This window comes from Apodemus sylvaticus, chromosome 2 (genome assembly GCF_947179515.1).
Source record: "Apodemus sylvaticus chromosome 2, mApoSyl1.1, whole genome shotgun sequence".
NCBI lineage: Eukaryota > Metazoa > Chordata > Mammalia > Rodentia > Muridae > Apodemus > Apodemus sylvaticus.
Window position 1 is genome coordinate 79,857,099 of NC_067473.1, and position 20,671 is coordinate 79,877,769.

The 20,671-nt window shown below is 41.7% G+C and overlaps 1 protein-coding gene across 2 annotated transcripts in view; it reads left to right on the forward strand.

The window, feature by feature from the left end:
* Positions 1–373: 373 nt before the first annotated feature.
* The window catches only part of Znrf2 (zinc and ring finger 2), a 70,026-nt gene continuing 49,728 nt past the window's right edge, over positions 374–20,671 (forward strand). For both annotated transcript variants that reach the window (XM_052173770.1, XM_052173771.1), the window contains exon 1: positions 374–937. In XM_052173770.1, coding sequence (XP_052029730.1) covers positions 472–937 — 466 coding nt within the window. In that variant the 5' untranslated portion in view covers positions 374–471. The remainder of the gene's footprint in view (positions 938–20,671) is intronic.

The following is a 20,671-nucleotide window of genomic DNA, read 5'->3' on the forward strand; positions in this document are numbered from 1 at the left end:
GTCTCGCCTGGAGGGCGGAGCCACCTGCCTGTCCATCACCACATGCTGGGCGGGGCCTGGGCGGGCCGGCCTAGTTGCAGGGCAGAGCCAGAACAGCGGGACCCAATCTCCGCGCTTTGCCTCAACTCCGCCGCCGCTCCTCCAGTGCGGGCCGCGAGGCGACGGTTGCCGGGGCGCGCGCCGCCCGTTCCTCTTTCCCGTTGCGAGCGGCTGGCGCGCAGGGAGGCGGCCCCCAATCCGGCCGGGCGCCTCCCACTCTCCGAGCCGCCGGGGAGCCGGAGGATGGCGGCGGTGGCAGCGGCCGCCCGGGAGGAGGCGGTGCGGAGGCCGCGGAGCGCGGCAGCAAGCGGCAGCGGCCCGTCGCGGCGGCCCGGCAGCGACCGCGTCCGCACGGCTACCTGAGCACCAGCCGCGAGCTGCGTCCCGCCTCTCTCGCTTGCTTGCTCGCTCGCGGCCCGGGGCGGCGCGGACATGGGCGCCAAGCAGAGCGGCCCCGCCGCCAACGGCCGCACCCGCGCCTACTCGGGCTCGGACCTGCCCTCCGGGACCAGCGGCGGCGGCGGGGCGGACGGCGCTCGGGCGGCCCGGTTCGCGGCCCCGGTGTCCGGCGCGCAGCAGCCCAGCGCCTCGGCCGGCGCGGCGGCTGCGGCTGCTGCTGCTGCTGCGGCGGCCTCGGCCCCGGCAGCGCCCCGTAGCCGCTCGCTCGGCGGGGCGGTGGGCAGCGCGGCGGGCGGCCGCGCGGCGCAGTCGGCCTTCAGCATCCCCAGCGGTGGCGGCGGCGGTGGTGGCCCGTACGGCTCACAGGACTCAGTGCACAGCAGCCCAGACGACGGCGTCGGCGCTAGGGACCGGGACCGGCCGGCGGGCGGGGGCCCTGGCGGGCCGCGTCTGGTGATCGGCTCGCTCCCGGCCCACCTCTCCCCGCACTTGTTTGGAGGTACGGCTCCCTGCCTTGGCTGCAGCTCCCCAAACGCATCCCCCACCCTTGCAACGCGATGAACGGAACAAGTATTGTTTTAAAACAAACTGACGAAACAGCCTCGTGGTTGTAGCTTTTAGTACCAGGAAGTCAGGGGAGATCAGTGGCTGAGTGTAGTTCTGCCCCGGAGCTGAAGGGCGAGCAATTTTAAAGGCCCAAAGCCAGAAGAGACTCACGTGGACGTTTGAGTGTTTGTAAAAAGGAAGTTATCTCTCGTTTGGATCGACTCCTAACAAAGCTGCGATCCTTGCGTCTCTGTAAATAGCCCTAGCTACTTTCTGGGTGTATGTCTTAATGCAAAGTGTTGCTCACCCCCCCCCCCCCCCCAGGAAAGTGCTACTTTTTACAGTGTGGCTAATGTCACTACTGCTTAGTTTGAAGCGGATTGTGGAAAAGTTCAAGAACAGTTATTTAAAGAGATAATCTTTACAGTGATCACAACTCTACCTATAGAGGCAGTAACTGGACAAGGTCTCTGGAAGATCGGTGTTGACTATAGAGTTAAGGAACAATTTAGAGGTCAGTGATGTGCTTTTATGTTGTTTGAATCGGGAGAACGGGTGCAATTGATCGTGAAAATGTGAACTCAGTCACATATTGCCACCCCTTTTCATTATGTGACTGGTATTATACTTTCACACTTAAAAGCACAGAATGGTGTAACTCCATCCCTTCAGTTTTTAAGACCCTTTTATTCATGTGTTTGAAACTGTAAGAAATTTGGTTAAGCAGAGTCTTTACTGATTTGTGTTACAAAGCAATCAGAACCTAGTGTTAGTTCATGAGAATGTCATGTTTAGTTTCTACCATCTTAATGATATTTTGTCTGCTTGGTATGAAAGCACCTAGCTTTTAGCTACCTTTATTAATTTTTTTGGTGTTTTTGTTTATTTTGTTTTGTGTTTGAGGTTCTGGGACTATAACCTAAGTTATTGAGCTTGTTAGGCAAGCTCTTTACCACAGAGCTAAACACGTAGCCTAACTCTTAAATAACTTGCTTTATGGTAAGTTCTGCAGTGTCAATAATTACAGCAGTGTTTCTGAAAGTTGAAGCATCTTTTTAAAAATCTTGTTTTTTTGAGGAAAAGAGTATATCCTTACTGATTTGAGGCACTGTAGTTTTCTGAGAATTGGAGAGTAATGATACATTTTAAAAATATGTATCTTTTTAAAATGACGTTTCCTTGAGCAGTTATCACAAATAGGAATAAGAAAAGGGACTAGGAAAAGTCTATTTTGAAGTTAATATTTTATGTACTGAATACTATTTTTATTCAGTTTTCCTCAGGGCTGATAATTCTCTTTGACAAGAGTTGTCAGTATGTATGTTTTTATTTTGTTAAAGTAACTGTTTGGAGCAAGGCAGCTAGCTGGCCTTCCTGCTATTCCTAAAAAACTGGCAAGACTTATTTGCCAAGTGTTAGAATGCAAGCCTTTTTGTTGTTGTTCTTTTTAAGCTAATTCTTAGATTTGTGTACCTAGCGTGTAGTTCTTTAGTAGTCTTGTTGAGTTAAGAAGATAGGTTTGCTAGCAGGACAGCGACACTTGGGACCCTGGGACAGATTTGCTTAACCAGATCTCTGGTGAGGTTGAGTCTTAAAGTCACTGTGTTTCAACGTTTTCCTCCACTTCATTAAGAACTGTTAAAGACATGTGTCATTCTTGGGACATTTGAGAAACGTAATCATTTCTGTGAGAAACTTCAACTGCCAAAGGCCTAAAGACAATCAGGAATGACATGACTTGAGAAGGGGTCAAAATTGTGGTAACCTTAAAGTACTTGTTGCTGCAAACAGTGAAGCCCGTCCTTAGTGGTTTCACATAGTGAGACTTGGATGTGTGTGTCTGTGGGTGGGTCATGAGAAAAATTAATCGAGCATGTTTCTAATGCCTCTGAGATGGGGGGGGGGTGTAGATGTGCTGTCTTAAGGAATCAGACTTGATTCTTTACATTAACTTCATTTTATCAAGTGTTATACCAGGGTGTTTATTCAGTTACAGTTAGAGGTTGAGCATATATGCAATGCTTGTCGAGTTATGAATTGTTAGAGCATACATAATGGACTCCAACTGAAAATTGAGAAAAAGAGTATTTCTAAATTACCGGAAAGTACTTATATAAAGCACTGATGTCTGTATTATTTCTTAACTAGAAAGTATGCTACTAAAAATATGAGAAGTATTGCTTGTAGACTCTCAATGCTATATATTGAAAGAGAAAACCTAAACTGTCACTCTTTAAATTGTTTTACTTTGAGCAGTATAGCCAGTAGATTTGTAAGCTGCTCTATCACAGTGAATTGCCAAATGCAGTAAGGTTTTCTGTGATAATTGTTGCTGTTTTCTGTTTTTGGGGTGTATGTTTTGGCTGCAGCATTCTTTCTTCTCTCTAGAGAATTCAGTGACTGGAAGGGAGGTGAGTGACCAGACATTTCAGCTTGTAGGCATTGAGTTCTCATGGAGATTAGGAGATAGTTAGAAGCTGTGTGGAGTTTTTAGAGGAAGCAGGGCTGGCTTGTTTTCATTTACTCCTAGACAAGTGAGGTGAATACTGCATATACCGTGAACAGAAGTCTTCTCTTTCGATAATGATAATATTCTGGTCCCAGATTTGTTTTAAAACTGGTCTCTAAGAGCATCGTTGACATTTGAAAGCCTTGATATCTTAAAGAGGATTTGTTTGACTTTATTTTATGCCTATCTTTCCCCACTACATTGCTGGTGTTCATAAACGCTGTTAATAGGCGTGGTAAGTCTTTTCTGACGTAGCTGTCAAAGGAGGTGAATTAGACTGTTACTATACCCCAATGAGTGAAGGTGGTTTCTAGAGCAATCTTATGGACTGGAGTACTGTATTAGGGTCTGGTAGTAAGATTGTAAAGTGAGTTAATTACTTTAAGACATTGAGCCTGCAGTTCCTTGCTTGCTTTTGGCTGCTTAATTGTCTTGAGCTTATTTGGGTGTGGCGTGCCTGTGAGCAGTTACGCAGCCTGTAATTCAGGTGTCTCCTGTTACTTATATTGAAAAAAAAACTGAGCCATCATTTAAAATTGAGTGTGTTGAGATTTGTATTCCTAGGAAGATTTATTTAAATTAATTTTCAGCACAGATATGAAGTTTTATGGAGTTGTTCTCAGTCATTACTTACAAAAAGTACCAAAATATTGAATTTGAGAGATGGTAATTAATCTGCTCTCCATTCTTGGATTTCCATTATACAGTTGATTTTCTTGTGGAGGGGCAGAAGTTGCTGGTGTGAAGGGGAAGCCATGCTGGTAACAGCCACTCTGCTGTCCTTGCCAAGGCACTTGGATGGTTACGATTTCTCACTCGTAAACTCAGTCTGTCTTTGAAGATCACAGGTGATACCCATGTTGCTTCCGGCCTGAATGGACCTGCTTTGGGAATTGTTTGGAAGTAACCTTGAGGTGGGAGGAGTGGAAGAGTGAGTGCACAGGGCGGCCCTTGGAGAGCTGCAAGACTTGGCTGGTGGGAGGCTGTCTGCTGTGTGCTCCCTGGAAAGCCTGCCTGACTCCCTTCTGCTTGGTTGCTTCGCCTGGTGACCAGTAAGGAGGATCTTACTGCTGTCTGTCCACCTGTCTCTTGTGGAGAATTGTCCTAACGTTCTACTTGCCAGTTTCACTGGCTATACATATAATCTGGGATGTGGGCACATGGCCTGAGAGAAAAGTTCTTGAACTGCTTTATGTAACAAAGACTTGTTTTTGGATTTACTCTCTTATATAAGTATTCCTAAGCATTTTTAAATGCAAGTTTGTTCAAATTTCTAAACATAAGTACTAAATATTAACATGCTTAGAAATTGGAGAAACCATGGTACTTTGTGTGAACAAAAGGTTCAGAAAAAAACTTCTATGTTGTAAGAGTACTATGTTGCTTGTTAGTAGAGTATTAGAAATACAGCTATTTGATGCAGTACACGTTCATTAATATCTGTAGGTCAGGAGTCTGGGCACAGCTTAGTGGGCCAGGGTGTTGGTGTGGGCACTGGAACTGTTGCTTGCTCTTGCCTGCCTGCCAGGATCTGCCTGCAGATTTTCTCAGCTGGATTAACATCAACAGAACTTATTTCCTTGTGGTTGTTAGGTTCACAGTTCCTTACTCTTCTCCCCACTCCTGATTCTTAGTGCAGACCTTGTAGAATAATGGGTTTTGTTGTGACATTTCCTTTCCTCCCTCCCTTCTCTCCTCTCCTAGTCTCTCCTCCTTTCCCTCCTTCCCGCTTCCTCCTCCTCTTTTTTTGCTTTTGTTTGTTTTGTATTTAGAGTCAGGATTTCTCTGTGTTTCCCCAGCTGTCCTGGAACTCACTTTGTAGACCAGGCTGGCCTCAGAACTCACAAGAGATCTGCCGTTTTGCTCCCTGGTGCTAGTAATAGAAAGGTGTGCACCACCACTTCTGGCTTGTGACATTGTCATACATTTATATTGTTTACTTTGGTCCTATTCACTCTACCATCAACCTCTATATCCTGTCTCCTTCCTCCTCCCAAATAGTTCTCCTTTTAGTTTCATCTTTTAAAATCTGGATTTCAAAAACATGAGGTATGGAGTCTGGCCTATTTCATTTAACCATAGCTTTCCATTTCTGTCCATTTTCTGAAAATGACATGTCACAAGATTTTTAATTCATGTATGTGAGTATTTTGATTGCTCATATGTCTTGCACATGTTTGTGCCTGCTGCACAAGGAATTCTTAAAAGGATGTCAGATCCCCTGAAACTCAAAATTGTGAGCCAGAAGTTCGGAGCTGTGGTGTGGATGTTAGGGACTGAACCCCTCTGCAAGAACAAGTGCTGTCAACCACTGGAACCTGTCTCCAGCCCCCCCCCCCCCCCATTACATTCTTTATGGCTGAGAGATTCCCCCCTCCATGCATATGTCATATTTTACTCACTTATTGAAGGAGACCGTAACTTAGCAATCTCAAACAATGTTACTGTGACTGTGGATGTGCAGATATCCCTGTGATCCACTGTGTTGGATTTGTGCAGGTATGTTCCCAAGAGCAGTGTTCTGGTTCCTAGGGTGGTTGTAATTTGAGTTTTCTGAGGAGTAGGATACTGGTAGCTACAGTGGCTTGTCAGTGGCAGTCTTAGCAGAGGAGACCCTATTTATTCTATCTCAGGCTCAGGGCATCCATTACCTTTACCACTTTTCACTGCTTAGTGAATTTGGCCTGGGCTACACTCAAGGGGGAGGGAAATGTTTAAACACTAGAAAGTAGGAATTAAAAATGGTCATTCTTAAATCTGTTTATCACATTGAGTAGACTTAAGCTTAACATATAACTTAATTTAAATAAACCTCACTTTTTAATTTACTTCCTAAAGTGAGATTTAACCCTGTGTGGTCATTTATGTGGCAAGTGTAATAAGTAACCTTGACTGTTAGTCCTTTTAAGAGTCTTGTAGTGTCAAGAATATAAACCTGAGGCTGCCTTTTCTTGGTTCCCTCTAGAAGCTGAGAAGACTGACTGGTGATTACTGCTGTACCAATGTAACAACTTGCAGAATGCTTAGTTATGTATATATTGTGGGAGTGGGAAGAACACTTCACAAAGGAAATCACTTTGAAGTGTTTTTGAAGTATTTAGAATTTTTGGTAGGAATCCCACTATAGACTTTGTAAAAGTCTAGAGAAGCTTGAAATTCTGTGCAGTCCATCTGGGTTATCCAGTTGGGGAAGGAACGGTGAGCATAGCACGCTGAAAGAGTGGAAAACTGGGCTGGTCGCTGGAGTATGGGAGGGAGGATTGTGGAATGGAGGCTTGTCTGTGCTTTTTCTTTCACTAGAGTTGACCTGATGACGTTCCAGCAGATTGAAAGGAGCAAGCCCCGAGGCTGGGACAGAGTGCACCCAAGTCCACGCCCAGACATAAAGGCCTGCCATGTGGCTGTTCTAGGTATCCTGGTCTAGGACAGAGTTGTGGGGTAGGTGAGCACCAGTGGAACACTGTGTGACACGGTCAGGGGTTCTTGGCTTTGCTCTAAAGAGTGATACAGCCACCTAGACTGGATTTGAGAGGAGAATTGATGGAACCTTGGTGGGTTTTAAGAGATGACTGTGGTCCCTGTGTGGGAGTAGACAAAAATCCAAGACAGTGCTGGCTGTAGACGAGGTGTAGCATCAGAGAGTAGTGAGCGGTGGCAAGAGTCATGTGTGTTTTTAAAGGAGAGCCAAGAAAGAATCAAGGTTTGGCTTTGGTTTTTGGTTTTATTAACATCCTGCTAAACCAAATTTTACATTTCTTTTGTTCTTGGAAATTTACCAGAGAGATGTAATTATTAGAACCCAAGATGTACATTTGATCAAGGTATATGATTTTTGTTCTGAGGGTACAACCTAAAGCATGGTATTTGGGGAGTGGGGTAGGATATGTGATTGTTTATTTCCCCTTCATGAAATCTCCCTAGAATGAGAATTTTTTTTATATAAGTATAGAATAGTAAACACACCTTGAGTATGCTTTTCAAAAACAAGATTATGAATTATATCTGAAGCTAAGTAAAATAATTCAGATTTCAAATATATTCAATCAATAATTGTAACTTGAATAACTAAGATTAACCTGAATAGTTCATTAATTTATCTTATTTGCATATATGAAAATGAGGTGGGGCATAAATACTGTGTGTGTGTGTTGGGTTATTCCATGTGATTTATTCCTAAATGTCTATTTTGGGGTTGAACAATACATTATATTTTTATTGATTTTTGTTTCGCTAGCTGTATTATCTTTATTGCTTTCATTTTCATTTTAGAGTTAGATTTGTTTTGTAGCTGCCTTGTTTTCATGTCCTCTCTAATGTTACAAACACAGTCGGACTTAATCACCGCTCAGTACATCTGATCCTTTCCATAGCATCTGCATGCTTCATGGTTTCATCGTCACACACTTGTTGTCTTAAGAGAAGCCAGTTGTTAGCTCCGTAGCTGGCACTTGTGAACTGTTTTAAAGTATGGCTTTATTTAGCGTTTGTAGGTGGCAGTTTGTTGTTGTCGTCCCACTTTTTGTTAATAGAAGCAACACTATAAACTAGAAGTAGATTGCATCATGGTCAGAAAATGTTAAGAATCTGTAAATGGGGCCTGGAGAGAGAGGGAAAGGGGAGAGGAGAGGAGAGGAGAGGAGAGGAGAGAGAGAGAGAGAGAGAGAGAGAGAGAGAGAGAGAGAGAGAGAGAGAGAGAAAGAAAGGAAGAGAGAAAGCAAGAGAGAGAGAGAGAGCGCACACGCAAGCCCGTGCAAGCTCATACTGTGGTGAAGAGCACTTGCTATTCTTGCAAAGAGTCTGGGTTTGGGTCCCTGTACCCACGTGGCAGCTCAAAACTGCCTGTAACTCCAATATAAGATAAATATATAAATTTAAAAAAAATGAATCTTGTTGGGCAGTAATGGCATACACCTTTAATCCCAGTATTCAGGAGACAGAGGCAGGTGGATCTTTCTGTGAGTTAGAGGTTAGAATGCTTCAGTTTTTTTTTCAGTGTGTGTGTGTGTGTGTGTGTGTGTGTGTGTGTGTGTATCAGAGAGTGCATGTGCATGTGGAGGTCAGAGTTCAATGCTGGATGACTTTCTATTGCTTTTCAACCATATTGTGTATGTGGGGTTATTCCTGCTTGACAGGGTAAAGTGGAAACTTCAGAGTTCATTGGAAAGCCAGTTGTGTTGGATGGTGTTTTGCTGGGACAAACACACGAAGGAACGTTTCCCTGAAGCAGACACAGGAGAGAGGATGTTCTGCTAAAGCAGATGATGAGGTTCTTTGCTCTTGATACTAATGTATCGGTCTGCCTTACTTTGTGTAGTTGAGCTCTATTTGTCGGGACTCCTTAGAAAGAAACACACCAAAAATCTTCTGGCCTTGGGCTTTTGCTGCTTCTGTGGACTTGGCAGAGTGATGTCAGCTGAGCAGCCGCACATGCAAGACATGCTGAGCAAGACTCTTGGAGGGCATATAAAAAGGACTCAAGGGCAGTGGTGGAAGCTGAGCTAGACTCGCTTATAGAGCCAGCTGTGCAATGCTTCCCTTCCCCGAGAGGCACAGCTGAGAGCCTCTCCTGGTGTTCCTCCTGGTCCCTCCTGCTGTCTCCTGCCAAGGCTGAGGCCTGGCTGTCTCTGCCAGATAGTGCCACCACTGCTGATTCCTATTTGCTATGCCAGCTCTCCTGAACTGGACTGCTGGTGTATCCATGAAGTGTTTGTGAGTGATCGAGCCGCCACTGCTAACCTGTGAACTGAACTGCCCATTTCCAGGCAACATTGAAGGGGAGGTGCTCCAAAGAACCTTCCTAATCAGGGCCACTTCCCCTGTATTCTTTCTTGCTCCCTCTGGTGGGTGGTGGGCTATAAAGAGTTTAAGAACCATCATTAAAAATAGATTTTGAAAAAATTAAAGTTGAACGGGGTGGGTGAGTAATGTGCATGTATGTGAGTGTGCATACATGTGGAAGCTGGAGGTTGACACTGGTGTCTTTCTCTGTCACTGTCCACCTTTAGTTGAATATAGAGCTAGCTTTCTGTTTCTGATAAACTGGCCAGCACTGCAGAATCCACCTGTCTCCTTTCGGTCAGCAGTGGGGTAACAAGTACAGCCCACTCACTCTTCTGTGGGCTAGAGATCCACCTCAGCAGCTAGCTGAGACTAAGCAAGCTCCACCCACTGAGCCATCTTCCCAGCTCTCCACCTTATGTTTTAAGACAGTTTCTTGCTGGACCTGGAGCTGGCCTGGAGCTGGGCTAGGCTGGCTGCCAGCAAGCTCCAAGGATGCTGGGCACCAGCCTCAGGTTCTTATGCTGTGCCACGGCTACTGGGCTGGTTGACCCATCCCTCTAGTCGCCGCTCTTTATGTGTTTAAATTTCTTCATAATTTTCTTCAGATTATTGACTTACGCTTCATAGCACATGTGCTGTGCCAGGGTTGTAGTAAAAACTTTGCAAATATTGATTGCTTCCTAAGATGTACTTGAAGGCTACATTTTGATATTTTAAAACAGGATTACTGATCACTAAAAGTATTGCCATATTTAAATCACATAAAAATGTATTCTAGAAAAAAAGTAGTATGCTGTTGGTGTAAAATGTATGTTACCTTGACTTACTGAACAAAGAAAGATGATATTATTTGAGCTCTTTAAAGGAGATGGGCATAGAGGTGCCTTAGAAGGAAAGGAAAATGCAGTGTGCCTAGAGCTTGGTTTTTGTTTCTGTTTTTTTTAATTTTTTTATTGTGAGATACAGCATCCTTTTCTGAGACTCCTAATACTGTACTTAACATTGTGTTTTGTATATGCAGACATGTATGATACTAGTATCACACTAGTATCATAGTGTGCCTTCTCTCCTCCTGATTATTCAGTTACTAGCTCTTACTCTTTGTTTAGCCTTTTGGATCTTTTTGGGGGGGGCATTTTCCTAAAATATTTGGTGGTTTTGACTGGTCATGTAAATACTAAATTGAAGCACTTGTAAGCTAATTGGAAGCTTTCTGCACAAATAATCATCTGAGGAATGTCAAATTGTGTTCTCTTGGGCTTGGTCATATTTTCCAGAAATGACTTTTCTTACATGGAAGAAGTTATCATCAACATATGCCCCTCTGCAAAGACTGCATGTAAGCCAGCCTCATAATTGTAATTAATACTCTATCTTGAACCTCTTGAGTGCTGGAATTACAATTAAAAGATAGATTTCTTTTATGTATGTTTATATCTGTGTCTGGGTGATGATATATGTAATGGATGGTGGGTGTGTAGGTGTGTATCGGAGGGTGTTGAACTCCTGGACTCTTGTGAGCCTGCTTTGTACATGGATCTTGGGATCAAACGGGGACCTCATGATTTGAGTAGGTGCTCTTGACCTCAGAGCTATCTCTCCAGCTCTGGAAGACATATTTTGTTTTTTTAATACTTACTTTTAATTCTGTGTGTATGAATGGCTAGCCTGCATATTTGAAAGAAAGTATGCTGCATGAATGCCTAGAACCCGCTGAAGCAGGGAGGGTGTCATACTCCTTGGAACTGGAGTTGTGGGAGGCTGTGACTTGCCTTTGGGTGCTGAGAACTAACCCCAGATTCTCTACAAGATTAATAAGTGCTCCTGACCGCTAAGCTGTCTCTCCAGCCCCAAGACATAACTTTTTATTCCCATGTTACAGGAGCATAGCAAGAAAGATTTTTTAAAAAAGTGTTGTTTTTTTGCTCAGATTCAGTATCAAACAATATATCTGTGCCTTGACCATTCTGTTGTCTCATAGTACAGAAAGGTACCTCCAAACACATACTCTCTGCCAGAGCTGGGATTTCCTCCTAGCCATTCAAAGCCAGGGAGCACACTGGGCAGCTTACAGCTTCTTGCCTCACCTGGGCAATGTTGTCCTTTGGACAGACCTTCAGTCTAAAAAGGCTGACTCTGCCTCTGCTTTTCTGATTTTATGTGAAAATTATCACTCATTTACATGCTTTCCAAAGACTGAATACTATTTTCTCATTGTGCCATTAGATTAATTTTGTATATTAATTTCATATATTTTATTTTGGGAGCTGGTGAGATGGATCATTTGATAAGAAAGAGTACTTGCTGCCAATCCTGACAACCTGAGTTTGGTCCCAGAACACAGAGTGGAAAGAGAGATCTGCCAGAGCTCGCTCCTTATCCCCTCTGCCCCGCAAACTGTAAGCCAGCCCCAGTTAAATGCCTTCCTTTCTAAGAATTGCCATGCTTATGCTGTCTCTTCACAGCAGTACAATTGACAAGACTGTCCCCATACAATTTTGAATCCCACTTTTCTGTTTAATGTGTTTAGGGGAATTTTTTTTTTTTTTTTTTTTGTGAGAGAACATATAAACCCAACTCTTGTTTTTAGCTATTGTGTATTTACATTTCTATGATACATATGCACTGTAGCTCCTTAAACCTTTCCTATTATTGGGTATTTAGGAAGGTTCTAGTTTTTGTGGCTGTTACAGATTAAGTAGGACCTTGCATATATATATGCTAGTCAAAGCGCTCTCCTGCTGAGCTCCCAGCTCTTTCCAGTGTTGTTGTAAGTGTCTCTGAGTATGTCTTTGTACATGCACAAACTCTTCTAGTCTGGATGCTGTTTTGACAGCAGTAGGTATAATATAGTGTGGTATTAACCACCTAAGATTAGTATTAGATCCAGGAACGCTGCGTGCATATGCAAGCCATGCTTCAGGGCTTCCCGGGCTTCTCCGGGGTTTTGGTTATTTCCAAGTCCTGGCATTGAGTCCAAGGCTTCCTGTCTGCCAAGCAAGTACTCTAACACTGGGCTGTAACACAGCTCTCTTTACTGTTTGAGAAAAGATCTCATTAAGTGGCCTAGGACAAGCCTCAAACTTGGGATGATCCAGGTCTAGCTTCCAGAGCAGCTGGGCTAACAGGCCTGTGCTACCACACCACTTCTCTAGTTTAGTAACTCAGCACTGACTACACAGCTCAGGAGAACTCTGCCATTATTATTGCAGCTTTATTATGAAAATTAGAGCAGGGCCAGCAAAATGGAGCCATCCATCCCTAGGATCAAGGTCCCTAGGAGCTAGAAAGGAGAGTGCCTCCCCTCGGTCTGTAGCTCCCACAGAATATATGCTCTGTGTGCCTGCACTGGACAGCTCCTCTAAGTCTCCATAGCCATATCATATTTGGATTTCATTATGTCGACATGATTAATTGGAAATTTGCCAGTGTGCTCACCGACTAACGTCCTGGAGTGTGGGGCTGACTCAGAGCCCCAGTCTCCAATCACAAGGAGTCCTTTCTAACTTCCATCTGAGTGTCTGAAGCCTAAAGTCAGGTGTGCCCCGATCACTTTGGAAACTGAAAAAAAAAAAAGTAGAAGCTCTGCCGGAATCTTTGGATTTAAAAACAAAACAAAAACAAAACAAAACAAAACAAAAAATAAACAAACCCTGAAAAGTTCTTTATTATACACCAGTTACCAAGAAATACAGTTTTCTAGTTAAACAGAATGCACAATTTAATATTCATTAGACATCAACCCTCCCTAAAGGCATTCTAATTTATTCTGTGCCACTAGTATGATTTCTGCTAACTTTACTGTTAGATAGTTTTCTTCTTTTTAGAAAGCTTCTATTTTTCCTGTTGTGCTAATAAAACGTTTTCAGTTGTATTTCTTGAGTACTAGTGAAAAGAATCATTTCCATGTGCTTATTGTTAGCCATGTTTGTATGTTTTTGAGTTGCCTATTTATCAGCTTTGCTCATCTTTTAGCAGATACATTTATTTTATATTGCATTATGGTTCACTGTCTAATGCAAATACATAGTGTTTTTTTGTATGTGTACATATTTCAAATACATCTTCTCATTCCATTGGTTTATAAAATAAAGTTTTATGAGTGAGGCTCACTTATTGATCTTTAATAGACACAGGGTTATGAATTTAAATTAAAATGGTATTTATAAATTTGTTCCTATAATTGAAGAAAAGATCTTTACTTTTTACCCCTCTTCTTTTCCTTTTTTCTTAGAACAGGGTCTCACTAAGTAGCAAGAGTCCTTGGCTAGCATGGAACTTGAAGTGTAGACCAGGCTGGCCTTGAAGTCATAGAGGTGTGTCTGTATGGTTGGTTTTGGTTTGGGTTTTTAGGTTTTTTACTACATAAATCATATGTTGAGTTTCATAAATTAGTTTTTTCTTAATATATGGAGCTATGTATGTCTCATTCTTTTGGATATTTTTGTTTAAGAGTAAGAACAAGTTGAAAATCAAGGAGAGACTATGAGAGGCTATTACCATAGTTTGTGAATAGTATTTCTGTAAATAGCTGTGTAGTATTGTATCCTTGTATAGAAATATATAGTGGAAGAGTTAATTCTTACCAACAGAATTAATACTCAGAGGCTGGAGAGATGGGTCAAAGGTTAAGAGTGCACTTTTCTTGCAGAGGACCTGTGTATAGATCCCAAACTCCCTGTAACTCCAGCACTGACACTGGCCTCCACAGGCTCCTGTGCTCACTTGCACATACCCACATAGTTAGTAAAAATGTTAAAAGTATAAAGTCTGTCAATTTCTAATGGATATTTCCTATAAATTAAAAGACTGAAGTATTTTTGTCTTAAAACTGAGAAATATGTAGTAGAGAGAGTTTCAGTAACGCTAGCAGCATTTTGTTTCTCCTTGTGGGTATTGTTTTCGGTCTGTAGATACTAAAGCATACGGATATACTCACAGTTATGTCTCCAAGTAACACTTTGCACAAGGAACGTAATCAGAAACTAAGACTCTGCAATATTCAGATTTTGAATGACTGGATAAATCTAGTGGGTTGTGTGTGTGTGTGTGTGTGTGTGTGTGTGTGTGTGTGTGTGTGTGTGTTTCACTGAGGTTAGTTTCCTATTGATGCTGTAACAAATCTCAAATGTAGCTTTAAACTACATACATTTGTGATTTAACAATGCTTGTGGGCAGAAGTCTGCAGTAAGCCTGTGAGTGGGCTCAAATCAAGGTGTTGGCAGAGTGTTTCTGGAGATCTCTAGAGTAATCTTTTTTTTCTTGCTTTTTCCAGCTTCTAGAGGCTGCTCGAATTTCTTTTCTTATGGTCCTGTTGCCATTCTTCACTGCTACCCACATCAGGCCAATTGCTTATCACACTGCCATTTCTCTATTTTAGACTTCTACATTTTAAGGACCGTTGTAATTACCTTGGATATGCCCAGAAAATTGAGGGCAATCTAGATCAGCTAATTAAGCAAGCTAACTCCACATGCCACGTGTAGCCTTAATTTTCACTGCCATGTAATGTGAGGTAGTCCCAGGACTTGGGGTATAGACATTGTCAGGGATCCATTCTGTCTTCCCTAGTGTGATAAATAACTCTCGAATGGCCTTACTATGTAAGTATGGTTTTGATATAATATAGAGAAAGAAAAAATGATGTAAGAATGAAGTTTACTATTTTAAAATGTAATTTGAGTAAATTTTAATGTTTACCAAGCTATTATAGCTAAAGCCCTTTATATAAAATTTAAGATAGCTAAATAAGTTGCTTGTTTGGTTTGTTTGTTTGATTTTTCTCTGAAACATAGCATAGATGGATGGATTTTGAAACATTGGGGGGGGAGGGGGGAAATGTATATTCTGATTTCAGCCTGAGTAATCCAAAGCAGAGTTGTCTTGTTTTTGTTCATATTAAATAAAATGCTTAATTTGTATCTGTTTATTACAAAGTTTTCTTAGGATACTTAGTGACCGTGTAGAACTTTATGGTTAAATATCCGTGAAAATGTGATATACAGTTTTTTGTTTTACCTTGACTTTTTATAGAATATAAAAAGGTACATTACATCAGATTTAAAAAGGGAATCTATAACCCTAACTTGATTCACAATTGATCTAAGATTCTCTTTGTCTCTGATTGTTTTTTAACTGTGTGTGTCAGGTCTGAGGGTGCACTTGTGCAGGTTGGAGGGCAGGCAGCCTGGCATGGTGGTCCTTGCCTCCACTTCCTCTGCCTCATGGTCTCTTGTTTGCTCAGGTACAGCAGGCTGCCTCTCAGTGTACTGTGGGAGCACTGGGGTGTGGGATCTGGAGATGACTGGAACCTGGTCCTCCCTCACCTCATGCAAGCACCCTCCCCAGGGAGCCATCTTTCTAGCCCTTGTCAGTAGTCTTTTGGAATGAGGGCTGGGAGGTAATCTGATGTTCTTGTGTGATTCTTTTTGGAATCTTTTGAAGGTTTATTTTAAGTGCTAGCTGGTAGTAGCAGGAAGAAATCTGTCCTTTTGTAGAGCTTGATGATTGTCAGGCTTTTCTTGTAAACTTTATTTTAAAACTATTTCAGTGTTTTCTTCCTGAATGTTTTATAATTTTATTGAGTGTGCTGAGCTCTGTGTATACACAGATCCGAAGTGTAGGATTGGATGATTTTAACCAGTGCATACACTGTGTCATGAACATGTCAGTAACACAGGGGAAGTACTTTTCCTGTCCTTCTGAGAGTCCGCTTAATGCTTTCTGTTGCTGTACAATAACTAGCTCTGCTCTTGGACTTCATATAAATGAAGCCACACCACATGGACCCCCTGAATTTGGAGAAATGTGAAGAAGGAACAGTTAGGATGGAGAGTCATTGGAAAGAACCATGAAATCCTCTCTCTTTGCACTGAAACATTGTCCTGTGAGTGAAAATACCCAGTGTGCTTAACTGATGACAGACTTTTAGACTTAAGTGTGTGGATATCTCTAGTAAGAGTAATCAAAATTCTTATTTAACTTGTTTCCACTTAATCCATTCTTTAGTTTTCAGTTATTGGTTAAATTTTAGGATCTCATTAAACTTTTAGATAATTCACTGCAACAGTGGGGTATAGTGGTTGGTTCACTTTCAGGTTAGGTTGCAAATCATCATAAGTGGAAATTTCTTTCAGAGAATTTTATTTTTAAGACCATGTTTCAAAGTATAGGAGAAAGTCTACTTGTTCCAGGAATATAGAAGCAACAAGAGAACAAAGATTTGCATGTTAGGCATTTATAGTTGTAGTTTGATCTTAATATTTTTTAAAAGTCAGGTAGGCAATGGCAGTTTTGTAGTTGTGTGTATGTGTTGTTGTTGTTGTTGTTGTGTGTGTGTGTATAGAAGTGGAGAAAAAAAATAAATGAGTCAAATATTGTTTTATGTTCAAGTTACCTGATTTGAAACAAAAACTGGAACACAAGAAGAACCAGAAAAGGCAGTTCTTAGAGCCTGTGAGGTGGGAACTGGTGAAAGGGCCAGAGCAGGGGGTTGGCGGCTGGAGAAGATGCTCTGGAAAGGCTAAAGAGTGAAAAGGGTCTTGGTAAAGGGAATCCGGGTTGTGGGCATTTGCTTGCACTTAGTTTGCTTTGTTTTGAGACAGTCCTGCCCTGTAGCTCTGCCTGGCCTGGAGCTCCCGTGAGGGCCGCCAGCCTCAGACCCAGCAGCCCTGCTTGTTGCCTGACTGTGCTCACATGTTCCGTGGACTTGCTTTTGGCATATTACCCTCTAAATAGAAAGAGGGACCATTTTGCTTTGACGTCAGAATTTCATTTCTCATTTTTTGGAGGTTTCCATGTCTATGTGGCTTATTTTTAAGACTCCACGTTCATGTTTTCAGTGTTTTAATGACCCAGTACTGGGAAAATTCCAGTGGAGCTGTTCCACAAAGGTGCTGAGATGCACATTCTATGTCTGCTGGAAAAGCTCTTCTGCAGGTAGTGTGTACCAGAAGAAGGGGCTCTGTGAGGAGCAGGAGAGAGTTTCACCTGCTTTCCCATGAGAACAAAGCTACTTCTGACACTCTCTTTCCTCTGTGTGAAGACAACAGTTTTCCTTGTTGAGAGTTCTAGAGCAGCGGTTCTCAACCTGTGGGTCATGACCGCTTTGAAGTCAAATGACCCTTTCACAGGGGATGCATATCAGAAGTTTACAATATGATTCATAACAGCAAAATTACAGTTACAAAGTGGCAGTGAAGTAATTTTATGGCTGGGGGTCACCACTACATGATGAATTGAGTTAGAAGGTCACAACATTAGGAAGGTTGAGAACCATTGCCCTAGAGGAATTGAGAAAACTGATAGATGGGCGTCAGATGCTTGTGATCTGTTAGCACAAGTTGTCCTCTGCTCTCTTCTCTTGCTGCAGCTATTTGTTTACACACCCAATGTCTTAGGTGCTTCCTTGAGGTGTAAGCTCCTGGAACAGTGACTGTTGGAAGGTGTGGATGAGCACGGTCTCCATAGGCTCACATGGAGACATGGACGGCACTAGGTAGAACTGCTTGGGAAGGATTAGGAGATGTGGTTTTGTTCAAAGAGGTGTCTCTGGGGGTTTGGTTTTGAGGATTCCAAAGACTCTTGCCATTCCCAGGGTGTTCTCCTTGATTCCTGGTTGCTTCAGAACGTTAAGCTGTCAGCTGCTGTCCCATACCATGTCTGCCTGCTGCCATGTTCCCCATCTTGATGGTCTTGGAATCCACCAAATTTGGAGCCACCAAATTGACTGCTTTCTTTTAGACTTGCCTCGGTAAAAGTGTTTTGTCATGGTAATAAAAAAGTAAGCCAGCACCTTGAAATTTGGCAAGCTAGATGTGGCCACACCTATCTTGAGAGGTTTAGGCATGCATTCCAAGCTATGCCTCATAAACAAAATTAGGAAATTAACATTTCCTTTTTTTTTTTTTTTTAAATGTAGAAGGCCTAGGACAAGTGGTCTGAATTAACCCATTACCCTAGCTAGCATTATTCCCCTTTGTAAGTCTTTGCTAGCCCTGTAACCTTCAGTTTAGTTCTCTGCTTAAAAGTGATGAAACCTATTTGGAAAAGGTTCTAGTTAAGTTTAAATGATGTATTACCACAGTATATAGGGCACCTCACCTTCTAGTTACAGCTTACTAATCAGATGGTAAATCAAGGGGCCAGATTTCATTCCGTTAGTTGGAAACTTACTAGAAATGTGGAATCTCAGGCCACACCTCAGACTGACTGCTGTAAGTCTGAATTTTGAGAATGTTCAATAGATTTATGTGCACTTTGCCTTGTGAGGAGCACCACTGTAACTTACATGCTGGGAAAAAGCAACTCGTGGTTAATATAGTATGTGAGTTACTTTGATCCATTTTATAAGCTGGCTTGTTTCCATAACTATGATGTTATAAATATGTACTACAATATGTACTATTTATTTTAGAGCCCATAGTACTTTGACTTTGTCTTTCTTGATGTTCCCTAACTATAAAATGGTCATGCTATTGTTAAATCTTGAAGTAACACATAAAAGTAAAAAGTGCCTGAAAATGTATTCTCTGCGATAACTAGCACTAAGACTGTGACAACTCTAGTACGTACACACACACACACTCGCTCACTCTTTTTTGTGTGATTCCTTCTTTATCCCTCATCCTACCTACCAGGTCTTGCTTGATTCATTGTACAGTATATACATGAATTTAATAATGCACAAATATATAGGGTTTTGTGCTCATTGTTTTACAGAGCTGACATTATGTTATAGACCCTCATCAGCATCTTATTTGTCTCACTACTTTCAAGTTTGCTTAAAGCTTTTTGGCATACTTTTTCTTATGTGTATATGTGCTTTGTGTGTGTGTGTACCACATGCAGTGTCCTCAGCTGAGAGAGGGGATCGGATCTCTTAGAATTAGACTAACAGACAATTGTGAGCTAATGTGGGTGCTGGGAACTGAACTTTGGTCCTCTACAAGAGCACAAATGCTCCAAACAGTAGAGCAGTATCTTCAGCCCTTCATGTACATTTTTAAAAAATGCATAATACTCCATGGTAAGAAAATTAGATACATTTTATAATTTTTTTTACTGGTGATCAAGTTGTTCACATACTCTAATATACTGATGGCTGTCATCTCTAAAGAGCTTCTGGATAGGACACTTTTTAAAATTACTTGTATTGCAAAATGGATTTATTTATTTATTTATTTATTTATTTATTTATTTATTTATTTTGGTTTTTCAAGACAGGGTTTCTCTGTACAGCCCTGGCTGTCCTGGAACTCACTCTGTAGACCAGGCTGTCCTGGAACTCAGAAATCCTCCTGCCTCTGCCTCCCAAGTGCTGGGATTAAAGGCGTGCGCCACCACCGCCTGGCTGAATTTTTTTTTTTTTATATATAAGAAAAAGTATAGGACCCCCCCCCAATGAATTTTCATTTACCATAACTGCTAAGAAACTGACCATTTGTGGTTTGGTAACATTCCTTTGGTGTGTTTCCTATGCTCCTGTGGTAAGTTTTCCTAAAGTTTACAGTTTTTTTGCTCATGGGCACATCCCAGCACAGATGTCAGACAGGAGGCTTTGGTTTTAAATGCTATGTCCCTGTTAACTGGTTTCATAGTGATATGTACACTGAATGAATATCCCTTGGTTGCTGGTTGGTTTTGCACTGTAAACCATACTGCGGGAACGTGTGGAGAGGTGGCTTTGGATGTACATATCCTCTCTGGCAGTGGTCTTCCACACTTTTTCAAATACAAGTAATTTTGAATACTGCCCTTTTAGACTGGGCTTGTAGGTGAGTGATATAACACTTCCTTACCCTGCCTAATGCCCTGCATTCAGTCCCCAGCCCTGAGTCAAAACAACACAACTCGATTGCCTTGAAGTATTTACATTTCATGTTTTGTTGTAATTGAGCATTTCAATAGATATAATATCAGGTCTATTATAAATACTAATCTCTTAAAAATACCTTTTAAGGGGGTGGAGAGATGGCTTAGCAGTTAGAACACTGGATGCTCTTCCTAAAGATCCAGGTTCAATTCTCAGCACCCACAAGGCATTCACAATTATCTGTATCTCCAGTTACAGGGGATCTGACATTCTCACACAGACATGCATGCAGGCAAAACACTAATGCAAATAAAATAAAAATAAATAAATCATTAAAAATAGTTTAAAAATTAACCATCTAAATATGTCCAGATATAAATAATATTATTATATATGACTTTATGTATTTTAAATTTTATTAAAATTTTTATCAGGCTCTACATAGTAGACATTACTTGCTATTTTAATAATACAAAGGTAATTAAAAGTAAAATTGAATTGTTCAAAATTGAATATATACTTAGCATAAATAGGATTTTATTGTGAATTCATTTTTGTTTCCCCAATTTTGGGCATAGAATCCA